The sequence below is a fragment of the Ziziphus jujuba genome, chromosome 3 (assembly GCF_031755915.1).
Source record: "Ziziphus jujuba cultivar Dongzao chromosome 3, ASM3175591v1".
In the NCBI taxonomy this organism is placed as follows: domain Eukaryota; kingdom Viridiplantae; phylum Streptophyta; class Magnoliopsida; order Rosales; family Rhamnaceae; genus Ziziphus; species Ziziphus jujuba.
The window spans coordinates 11,023,429-11,035,059 of NC_083381.1; the positions used below are offsets into that span (position 1 = coordinate 11,023,429).

Sequence of the window (11,631 nt, forward strand, 5' to 3'; positions counted from 1 at the left end):
ATCAGGGAAAAAAAAAATTGGAAAACGATAAATTAATTTGGCTGGAATCAATACTATATATTTAAACATACAAGTTCAGAAGTACTTCATAAACCAAGGGAGAAACACACCACACACAAGAGCAAAATGTCTTCGACAATTAAGGCCATATTTCATCCTGTTAACAACTCCAACACATCCAAATCTTTTTGGGGCAACTTTCTATCTTTTTGGGATGAAATAATTATCATAAATTTTAAATGGACCCAAATACCATTCGAGACAGAGTAGCTTACTTCTAGGTAGATACTTATGCAATATATGAAAAGCTTGGCACACAGAAAGTTCTAAGCTTTTATTAGTGAACCATATAACATTGTGCTCCAAATCTGACAAAAGATACTCAAAATTCTCAACAAGTTTATGAGTTACTAGGAGACAATATTAAACATAGCAAAGGGCCTGTGTCTAAGTGGCTTTCCATGAAGAAAGCGGCGGGGTGTCCGAATATTTATAAGTGTTACCAACAAAGTCACTCGCATATCTATCACCCTTAACAGCATCAACTGATGCCAAAGCTTCAAGCTCTGCCTTCTCTTCTGGTGTCAGTTTAACAGAAAGAGCTCCAATGTTCTGGTTAAAATTCTCGATTTTGGTAGTTCCGGGAATAGGACAGACATCATTTCCTTGGTGATGAACCCATGCCAGAGCCAACTGCGATGGTGTGCATCCTTTTCTTGCTGCCATTTCATTCACCCGCTCGAATATTGTTTTGTTGTGCTCTAGATTTCCTGGTTGGAACCTGGGTAGATGCTGCAAGCGAACGTACACATTTCACATTACAATTGAATTGGATTTTATCAAAAATCACATCATAACATAAGAAGTACCATTCAATGGCGGTTGATTAGCATAGTCTAGCAGAATCTTGCATTAAAATGATGAACTTTATTTGCATTCTCTTAGCCAAAGCTTTATGTTTGAAAGCACTAATGTTATAATTAAGAACTGTATTTAGGTGAAAATTGAAAAACCTTTCGATAGTCTTCCTTGGTCAGTTCGTCTAGTAATTTGGGTCCGGATGACAGGAACCCTCTACCTAAAGGACTGTATGCTACAATGCCAATTCCAAGTTCCCTAATAAAGTATAGAAAAAGAGCATTAGTACATGAACAGCTACTTCATGAATAAAATTACTTACTTTTCCGCTAAGCCTCACCTGCAGATAGGAATTATGTCTTCCTCCACATCTCTCGACCACAAGGACCACTCCAACTGCACGGCTGTTATTGGATGAACAGCATGAGCTCTTCTTATTGTTGCACCAGACGCCTCAGATAGACCAATGTATTTTATTTTACCCTCTTCAACTAATTTCTTCAGCTCCCCCACCTTGTTAAACAGAATGTTAATAATATTAGGGAAAACTCCCAATAACATGCTTTATTTCTCGAAAAATATCTGAAATTTTGAAGCATACTCAGTCAAATCCCAAAACATTAACAGCTAATCAGAAAAGTATATAGCAATTGAAAGCTGCTTCTTAAATGTTGGACAAAAACCAATGCAAGGGTTCAAGGAGTTGATCATCTTTTCTAGTAAACTTAAAACAAAGTTTTTAAGAACTGGACCAAAGTAAATACTAGATAAACCAATGAAAGAAAAGTTCATCCTAGTCTCTGTCTCTCTCTGTTTCTGTGGGTGAGTGTCTTCGAAAAGTAACTCGCTTATTACTAGTACTAAACAAAATATGTATTGTCTGGACATTAATCTCCATTGACACACAGTCCTAAGCTTAGATAGACATTTTTCTCAGAAGAGAGCTCTGTCTGAGTTTGGAATAAAATTGGAGTTGGTCATATAAAGAAAAACTATAAATGCATCCTACGTTAATTAATTAATTAATTAATTACCCATCAATACATTTTTTCTGTGCGTGTAGACGAAGAGATGATATGAGAGAGAGAGAGAGAGAGGAAACTCCAGCAAGATAAACAGACCGTGACTTCAATTGGGACCCTGGTGTCGATCCGATGCTGGTAATAGAGATCGATGCTATCAACACCAAGCCTCTTCAAACTGCCCTCACAAGCTGCTCTCACATACTGAGGATCGCCGCGAATCTCCCTCTTTCCGTCGGAATATCTTAAACCAAATTTAGTAGCAAGCTCTACTTTTTCCCTCACTCCATCTTTCAGTGCCTGCCCAATTTCAATTCACCAATTCAAAATCCAAAACTGATCCAACATTTAAAAAAAAATTCTTATATTGAAGTGGATATGTCTGTGTTAAAAATTTATACAACTCAATTCTGGTCCACTTCTCGAAAACAATGGTAGCTAACTCAGTTAAAGTATATAATCCAATTCCAACCAACTTTTTTAGAAGTTCCAAGTTTTCCAGATCAGTGTTATCGGAATTTTTTAAAAGTAGAGAAGAAAGAAAAAATATATATATATACAAAAAAGGAAAGAAAATGACAAAAAAGAGAACGGACCTTTCCGAGAAGGATTTCGTTGGTGAAAGGACCATAGACGTCGGAGGTATCGAGGAAAGTGACGCCGGAGTTGATGGCATGGTGGATGAGAGATATCATATCGGATTCAGGCTTTGGAGGGCCATAGACAGCCGACATGCCCATGCAGCCAAGTCCTTGAGCCGATACCTCTAGACCTCGTGAACCGAGCTTGATTCTTCTCACTTGCGCCATTTTCTTACTAATCTCTCTGAATTTTCAGACACACAGATTGAGAGCAGTGACACTTAACACTTTCACACGCACACATATATATACAGGTGGATGGATGGGAGGGATTAATCATAAAAGGTGAGAGTGGTGGAAAGTGGTCAAAAAGAACAGAAAATGGACATTTGGAATTTGGATGGCGTAAGAGCATACGTTTGTTTTTTGTTTGGTGAATGTAAGAGCGTACGTTTGTGGGTTTAGGCAATAAAGATAATGCTTCCGTCACCGGCTACAATGTAAGTGTCTAATAAATTATATACGTAAATATACATGTAACTACTTCATTAAAAATAAATAAATAAATAAGCATACACATCATATCCGTAATTCAACATTCTATAGTGATACTTGAAAAAGAAGTAATAATAAAAAATTAAAAACATTCTGTAGTGATTATAAAAAACATTTACAAAGTCAATCCCAATGGGAACAATCAATGGTAATATTTTTTTTTCTTTAATGATGACCCAAGTGGGTGGATCCAACGACATATAATTTTGTGTAATATATTTCAAAGCAAAATATGTTGATCCTATATCGATTTTAAATAAAAAATGAAACTTGCTTCTTCATAAAGTATGTATATATATGGATTTAAAAAATAATTATTAGCTAAATAAACAAAAGCTTCCAAAAATTATCTAATATATGTAATTTTCTTTAATTATTTTATATTATGAAATATAATAATTTTACTTTTTTGGAAATATAGAGGTTTTTTTTTTTTAGAAATTTATTATTTTTTCTGAACTTATATATTAGAATCAATCAAGCATTTATATCTATAGATATCTTCAATCATTAATTAATTTTTCTTTTAATGAATAACCAAGCTAATTAAATTGGTATTATTCTCTTACATTCAATTTACATTTAGCACTCCTACGTTCATTCATTTTTCCTAAACATGTGATAACAAACTTATATATAAATTGAATATTTATCTTTTTTTCAAAAAAAAAAAATTTATTTAAGTCCTTTTCAATTTTTGCCTTAGGCCTTCGAGCAAGTTGAGCCGGCCTGAGCTAGCTGTATGGGACAAGAAATATTTCCCGAATGGATGTTTGTTCCTGTTAAATATAAAATTATATAAGTTTTTATAAGAATATAATTAACTATATATTTTTTAAATACTATAATTAATTGTAATTTTCCAACTATATAATTAATTTAAAAAAAATTATTTTTTGTCATAATTTTTCTTAATAAATATAAAATTTTATACATATACTTTTAGTAGGCATAATAGAACAATAATATATTTTTTTCTTAATTACAATTAATTATAAAAAATAGAATTAATTATAACTATTGAATTAATTTCAACTATTGAGTACTGGGACCAAAAAAAAGGAGCATCGTGATTTCTTACCGGCCATTGGGTTTTATTACCGCCTATTTATTCACGGACACCACAACACTACTTCCCAATTAAGAAGTTTCATTCTAGAAAATTATTTTCTATCAAATAACCATTTGTTTCTCTCTTTCTGGTTTGTTTTTATATTTTATATTTATTTTAATAATACGTAAATGTGAGAATCTAATAATATTTGGGCTAAAATTTTATTTTGATCGTTTTAAAATTTTGACTAAAATCCCAATGCATAAAATATTATACTATGATCTATTTAACTGAGTTAAAATATTTGAAGAATCACAATTTAGATTAACTATTTCATGCCATGAAAATATAATGAATTCAATAGTTAAAATTGTATAAAATCAGAATAGTATTTAAACTAGAAAATATTATAGTACTATTAAATTTGTGTAGAAATTAAATCAAACGAAGTTGAAAAAAAAAAAAAAAGAAAGAAAGAAAAATTAGGTCCCTCTAAAATGGTTGTGATGAGCTAGTTTCACCAAAAATAATAATAATAAAAATAATTAAAAAAGTGTGGCAATTTCATGGTCAAAAACATTTGGTCCAAAGAGTTGGGCCTGGACCTGGTGGCATAAGTCCAGTATTGCCATCCACGGCCCACAGTTACATCAAACCACATATTGAAATTCTTGTCAGCGAAGATATAAAAAGAGTGAAAAAAAAAAAAATATATATATATATATATATATATAATAATAATTTAGTGGACGGACTAATTCGCTTTTATCATTGACGATCTAGAGACAACATTAGTTTAAAACATTTATCTTATTTTTATGTTTTAATATTAAAAATCTAGTAAAGAAAAGTGAATGTTTATTGGAAGCAATTAAATTTTAATATGGTGTTCAAATAATATTAGATTTTTTAAAAAAAATTAAAAATTTTATACATTTTCTTCTTTATCTCCAATTAATTTTGTGTCACATTAAATATCTCATACCATAAGGTAAGCTAGGTAATCCACTAAATCAAAACTATATGTATATATATATACATATTAAGAATCAAATATAGATAAGATTCAAAATTTTGATATTAATAAAAATATCGAGAATTTAAAATATGAGAAGATCCACGAAAATATTGAAAATTATTGAATATCAATGAAAATTCATAAAAAAAATAGAAATTGGTGGAAATTTATTTAAAAGTGAAATTTTTTATTGAAATTTTAGAATTAACTTATTTAATTAATTAATTATCTAATTGACAATTAAAATTGAAAAATATTGAATGAATATTATATTTTTCTTAATCGATTTGATTTTTAATAAATGTTAATAGTTACAAAAATACTATTATTAATAAAAAAATATAAAAATACATATTTAATAAAATTATTTATTAATTGAGATATATAAAACAATTATTACAATTATATTATGTTTTATAAATATCATTTCAATACTATAAAAAACTCTTAAGTAGTTAAAAATTATTTGTATCTTTCTCATTCTCATTTTAAAATATAAAAATGTAAGAAATAATTATTAAAAAATATATCCCCTTGATAAATTTGCATGTAATTATTAATATACCATCAATATGAATATTTGAAATTTAAGTTTGCATATACCAAATACCATCAATACTAAAATTTAGAACCTTAGTTTATAGAAAATATATTTTCTGTATATCTTTCAAATTTTGTCTATGTTCTAACTTCTATCTAACTTATAACATTTATATATATATATTAAATTTATTATTGTAGATAAAATAATTATAGGTAGGTAAGCTCATAACTTGTGATATTATTTTCTCTAAGAGTATGATAGGTAGACTCGTCTAGCATAATTTTGGATATTGTTTTTTAAATATAAATTTTTTATTTTTATTTGCCTAATTATTAGAAGACAATTTAAAAGTGCAAAATATATATACATATATATATATATATCAATAATATTAATTCAGCAAAAAATTTTACTAAACTTTAATAATATATATAAAAAAATTTAATAAAAAAATTTAACAAAAAAAGAATCATAGGCATTTTCAAAATTTCTATGAAAATTATGTTTTTTTTAACTAAATTATAAAAAAAATTTGATGTGAATATTATGATGAAAATTCTATGAAAATTATGGAGAAATATTCAAAATTTTGGTAGATATTATTGAAATTATACCTGTTTTCACTTAGAAGTTAAATTTTCTTTCAATGTATTTAAGAAATAAAAATTTCACAGGCATTTTTGATATTTTAAACTATAAATATAGTATCCAAACCATAGAATTATAATATTTCAAGCAAAAAGTAATGCTAAGGATACTAATAATTTGTACCAAAAGCTATATCAAGATGAGATAAAACCTAATATGGCATTTAACTCCAATTCACATTATTGCCATGTCACCATTGATTTATTCAAAAACTTAATTTTTATGAATATTTTATTAGATTATTTTGAACAAAGTTTAGGATTTCTCTTGACCCCATTCTCACAAACAGCCACTTTCAATCTTGGCTTTCCACACCATATCCACAAAGACAATATCTGGTTGATGGGGTTTTCATTATTTTGCTTATAACGTTTAAAAGTTTCTATTCGTTTAACGATATTCCTAATTTTGAGAATCCATACAACAAAGTCCTAATCTAACAGTGTGTTTGTTTTTCTAATTCCTTCATGTAATACAGATGCCTCCTAAATTGGTAATAACGATCCAATAAAAAAAAAAAAAAAAAGGCAACAAATCCATCCACTACTTCTTCATCAGAATTATAAGTGCTAACCGAACCCGATAGAACTTATGTCATAAATATACTTATAGTATTTTCTCGTGTTTAAGAAAATAAAAAAAATAGTTACGAAAAATATTGGGTTCAATACTCGCGCCGCACTCTTAATTTGGCTTTGGATCCCATATACTCATCACTTTTTGTTTAAATTTGGGAAAAATAATAGAATGAAAGATGGAGTGTATTATTCTTTCCCCCATTTCTCCTTACAATTATGTGACAATGGAGCGACTAATAGTCGATAGACTTAAAATTTACCAATGGAGGATGCAACAATGGCTACTCATGAGATGAGAATAAAAGAATCTATAATGTCGTAAAATTTATTCAAAATAATCTAATAAAATATTAACAATGATTAAACTTGTTAATAAATCATTGATGGCATGGCAATGATATAGGAAATTAAATTGGATGCCAACTCAAGTTGCATCTAATTTTGGTATGGCTTTTAGTACAAATTATTGGTATCTCTAGCTATCTCTAGCATTACTCTTCAAGCAAATCATATTTCTTTTGTTCTATTACACAAAATGTATTTTTTGGGCGGATTTAGGGATTTTTTTTTTCGTAATTCCCTTTTAACAATATTCACATTGACCATAAATGATACACAATCAATGATACACAATTAACTTTTCATTTGTTTAGTGTTTAAAAAAAAAAAAAAACTCATTGACATTAAAAAATAATAATTTATTATTTACAAAAATACTATTTGTCATCAATGATAGATTATTATCAATAGCACCTACATGTCAAATGATAACTTAAGTGAAACTATTAAAATGTTTATTTTTAAAGATTTTAGTAAAAAAAAATTATATATTATTAAATATCTCAATTAAAACTTAGCACATAAGCCTTTGACAGTCACCAATATTAACAAATACAATACTTTATTATTTAATATATAAAATATTCTAGATTTAAAACAAATTTTAATAAAATTTATTTATATTTATTTTGATTTTTTTAAAACTAATATTGAAGAAATTCCATTAGCACACTCTTTCTCATTTCAATTACAAGTTATTTAATGATTCAACCAAAAAGGAAGTGGAAAAATGAAAAATCCTTTCTTTCTTCGATCCTAAGTTGGAACTTACAGAATGAAAAAGACAAGTGAAGTCAACAATCAAATATTAATACCCCATCCTATTCTATACGCTTGAAAATACACCTCTCCAAGTCAATAACTTTTTTTTTTCCTTGTTTTCTTTTCTCGGTAAACTCCAAATCGCTAACTTAACCCCCCCCCCCCCCCCCCCCCCCCCCCCCCCCCGCGAAAAAAAAAAAAATTAAGGGAATTATGTGCTTAAAACTTAAGGGAAAAAATATATGATTTAGAACAAATAGTAAGCTTTTCATATTTCTATTAAGCATTTGTTTATTATGCAAACTAAGTTAGTATTTTTTTTTTCTTTCTCATAATCCCTACTAATTTATGTAGGTACTATTAATTTTGAAAAAAAAAATTAAATAATTTTTGGTGTGCGCGATTAGAATTGAATAACGATAATATATAGTTTTTATAATATTTTTTTTCCACTAACCTAAATTCCTGGTTCCGACCCCATGAGTTGGTCAGTCTTGGTGTTAATTGGAAACTAGATCTTAGCCGTAAGAGAATAAATGCAAACAGACAAGAAAAATTAGGAAAGAAATGACACCTGAAAATATTTTCCACATGACTAAATATACAATAGAAATACAGAAATTAATACACTTATGATTAACCTTTTGGTAGGAATAATGGTGCATGAAAATCCTTCCCTTCTTTTAGGAAACTAGAGAAAAAGTTCTAGTGTTTGGATTATTTAATTCTGGTGTGGGCAAATATCTCTGTTTTCAATAATGCCTTTGGGTGGTGTACATTTGGTAAGTTTTTTTAATCTTGGCAATCATGGTGATCAAGGAAGAGTGACCACTGTTTCCAATTGTGTTAGAAGCACAATTGATCATCATTTAAAATGCAATTCTTTGATACAATTGTGGAAGGATTTGTAAAGCAGAAAGTTGGTCATAAACTACGAAACCGAAATTGTTCAACATGCTAATCGTATCGCAATGGAGTGTTGCATTGCCTTTCAATCTAGTAGATCGATTTACTAGGGTTGGATATGAAGTTTGCAAGGATAAGATGTTGAAATGCAAGGTGCTCCCACTTCGAAAACAAACTCCAACCGAGCTCCTCCATCAAAACCGTTTGCTACTTCGTTCACAGCTGCCTGATCTCCACTATACTATTTGTTAAATTATTGGGGAAAAAAAAAAAAAATCCAAAGGCTCTTATAAATAATCCCCATGAGTACAAACAATTATAACTTAAAATCTTTATATTACTCTTTCAAATAAAGCATCATATACAGTTTCTCATTTGTCATTTAAGTTTTTCATTTTATTTTTATGTAAATTTTAGTACCAAAGGGGAAGCATTCGGAAATAGAAAGTATGGCGTTAATTAATTTCTATAATCTCTATTTTATAATTTAAAAAATCAGTAGTTTTATTTATTTTGGATATATTACACTGCACACTTTCATGGTTTCTCTTAATTACAACAGATATTTTTATGAAGTTATAAAAATATAAGCACGAGGATATCCGATTATAATAAAAGAAAATTTCGAAAGTATGCAATGTAATATATCCTTTATTTTTTAATATATATAAATATAAATATATATATATATATTTATATATAAAATTTATAATAACTTCATAATATTACATATATAAAAAAAAAAACTCTGTAACCATAATCTTCTATTTATCTATTTTATATATCTATATATATATATATAGATATATTTTTTTTTGTGTGTGTGTAATGCATTTTTAACTAATATATATTGTAATTATCCCTAATAAATTTTGTTAAATATCTTCAACACTTGATATAAAGTAAAGAAAAATTAAATTCTAATAGTGTTAAATTAATACCCCAAAAAAAGTAAACGTTATAGTAATATATTTATATGTATAATGTATTCGAAATAGTTATAGTTATATATATATATATATATATATATAAAGTTATAGTAATATATTAATGCTTTAAAGATGTAGGAAGCTTAAAAAATTAAGAAAACAGTCATTAAGAAATTAGCAGAGGCTATATAAATCTATTAAAAAATTAAAATTTTAAACCATAACTATCGTTCTCAAAAACCAGCATCGTCCCATGCTGGCTCCGCCAGTGTTGATTGTATTCGATTTTGATTTTCACTGAAAAGGAAAGTGAAATCTTGCATTTGAAAATACTACATTGGCATGAAATATAGCGCAAAACATACAACATTTTCAAACTTTGAAAAATGTGCTCTCTGATGGGGATGATGAGGTTGGGTTAGCTTGTGGCAAAGCTATTATATTCATGGCATGTAATTAAATTTACTTTCTTTCAAAAATTTTCAAGGTGAGCCGTCTAATTTAAAAATCATAAGATTTACACATTCAATTTAATATGAGTCAATTTGATGCTAAACATGAGTTTTAGTAAAAATAATAATAATAATAATTAAAATATAACATATATTAACTAATCGTGTTTAATTTTTCTTTAATATTTTTAACTAAAAATAAATATTATATATTTGACAATACTCTTTTAATACCAAACTAGCATTTATCCTGTGCGATGAACGGCATATATAACTATAATAGATGATTTTAAAAATAATCTATAATAATTAAATATATTTAAAAATTTATTTAAAAGTTTTAAAGTTAATAAGTATATTTGATTTTTTTTAATCTATATTATAAATGTTTGTTAAGAACTATAAATTTGACCTATATATATAATATTATTCAATCATAAAATTTAAATTCAAATGTTTTCTTTGGAAATAATTAATTTCCATATATTAAATACTCATAATGTAATTTATTTATTTATTATTATCATGGTTTAAAATAAAATTTAGTTTCCAAATGGAAATGGATAGAATTTTCATAATATCCATTGAAATTTTACCAAAATTTCTATTGAAATTTTGCCAAAATTTCTATGGAAATTTTCATAAAAATATCCACATCAAATCCTTAACGATTTAATAAAAAAATATATAATTCCATATAAATTTCTAAAATTTACATGAAATTTCCGCTGAAATTTCAAAAATATCTATGGAATTTTTTAATTTTTTTCAAAAAAATTCATAAATATTATTGATATTTAGTAAAATTTTATCAAATTAACTTTATTGATAAATTTTTTCCCCTTTAATTGCCTTTTAAACATTTAGTCATATAAGTAAAATAGAATTAATTGAATTGAAAACATTAATAAGTTCTACTTATTGAATATCGATAAAACAAAAATACAAAAATTGTGAATTATATTTTTGAATCTGGAAAATCTTATTGTCAAGAATATTTGTTTTACAAATGTGAGTAAATAGATGATGAAACATATACATAGAGATGTCACAAAAAGAAGAAGATTTGATTTCTATGAATTTTGGATAAATAAGGGTTGAAAGTCATTTTCATAACTCTTATTCAATGGTTATTTATGGAATGTCATCAAGTAGCAATTCATAGGTAGCATCTCAAACTCAACCATCAGACAGTAGTAGTTATGCACATAGTCAACCAATAATGCAAGATTCATATAGTTGGCATATTAATAATTATATGTAAAATTATCAAAAAAATATATATATTTCATAATTACTTCTCACATTTCACATTTCAAAATCAAAATGAGGAAGAAACCAATAATTTTAAACCATCCAGAAGTTCTATATTGTATTAAGATAAC

At 27.1% G+C, this 11,631-nt stretch overlaps 1 protein-coding gene across 1 annotated transcript; it reads right to left on the bottom strand.

Annotated features, from left to right (window-relative positions):
- Positions 1-309: 309 nt before the first annotated feature.
- Positions 310-2,773, bottom strand: LOC132799187 (probable aldo-keto reductase 2). Its single transcript, XM_048477651.2, has 5 exons — positions 2,477-2,773; positions 1,980-2,180; positions 1,199-1,371; positions 1,014-1,116; positions 310-792 (listed from the first exon to the last, which is right to left on the bottom strand). Exons 1-5 carry the CDS (start codon positions 2,687-2,689, stop codon positions 448-450), a joined length of 1,035 nt encoding a protein of 344 aa, XP_048333608.2. The 5' UTR covers positions 2,690-2,773; the 3' UTR covers positions 310-447.
- Between the last annotated feature and the right edge of the window lie 8,858 nt (positions 2,774-11,631).

What these genes read in the sequence shown, in the direction of transcription:
- LOC132799187 (XM_048477651.2), bottom strand. Translation starts at nt 2,689, where the DNA reads ATGGCGCAAGTGAGAAGAATCAAGCTCGGTTCACGAGGTCTAGAGGTA. An exon ending in GGGTCCCAATTGAAGTCACG is followed by an intron (nt 1,372 to 1,979) that starts GTCTGTTTATCT and finishes CTGTTTAACAAG; the next exon opens with GTGGGGGAGCTGAAGAAATT. An exon ending in GACATAATTCCTATCTGCAG is followed by an intron (nt 1,117 to 1,198) that starts GTGAGGCTTAGC and finishes ATACTTTATTAG; the next exon opens with GGAACTTGGAATTGGCATTG.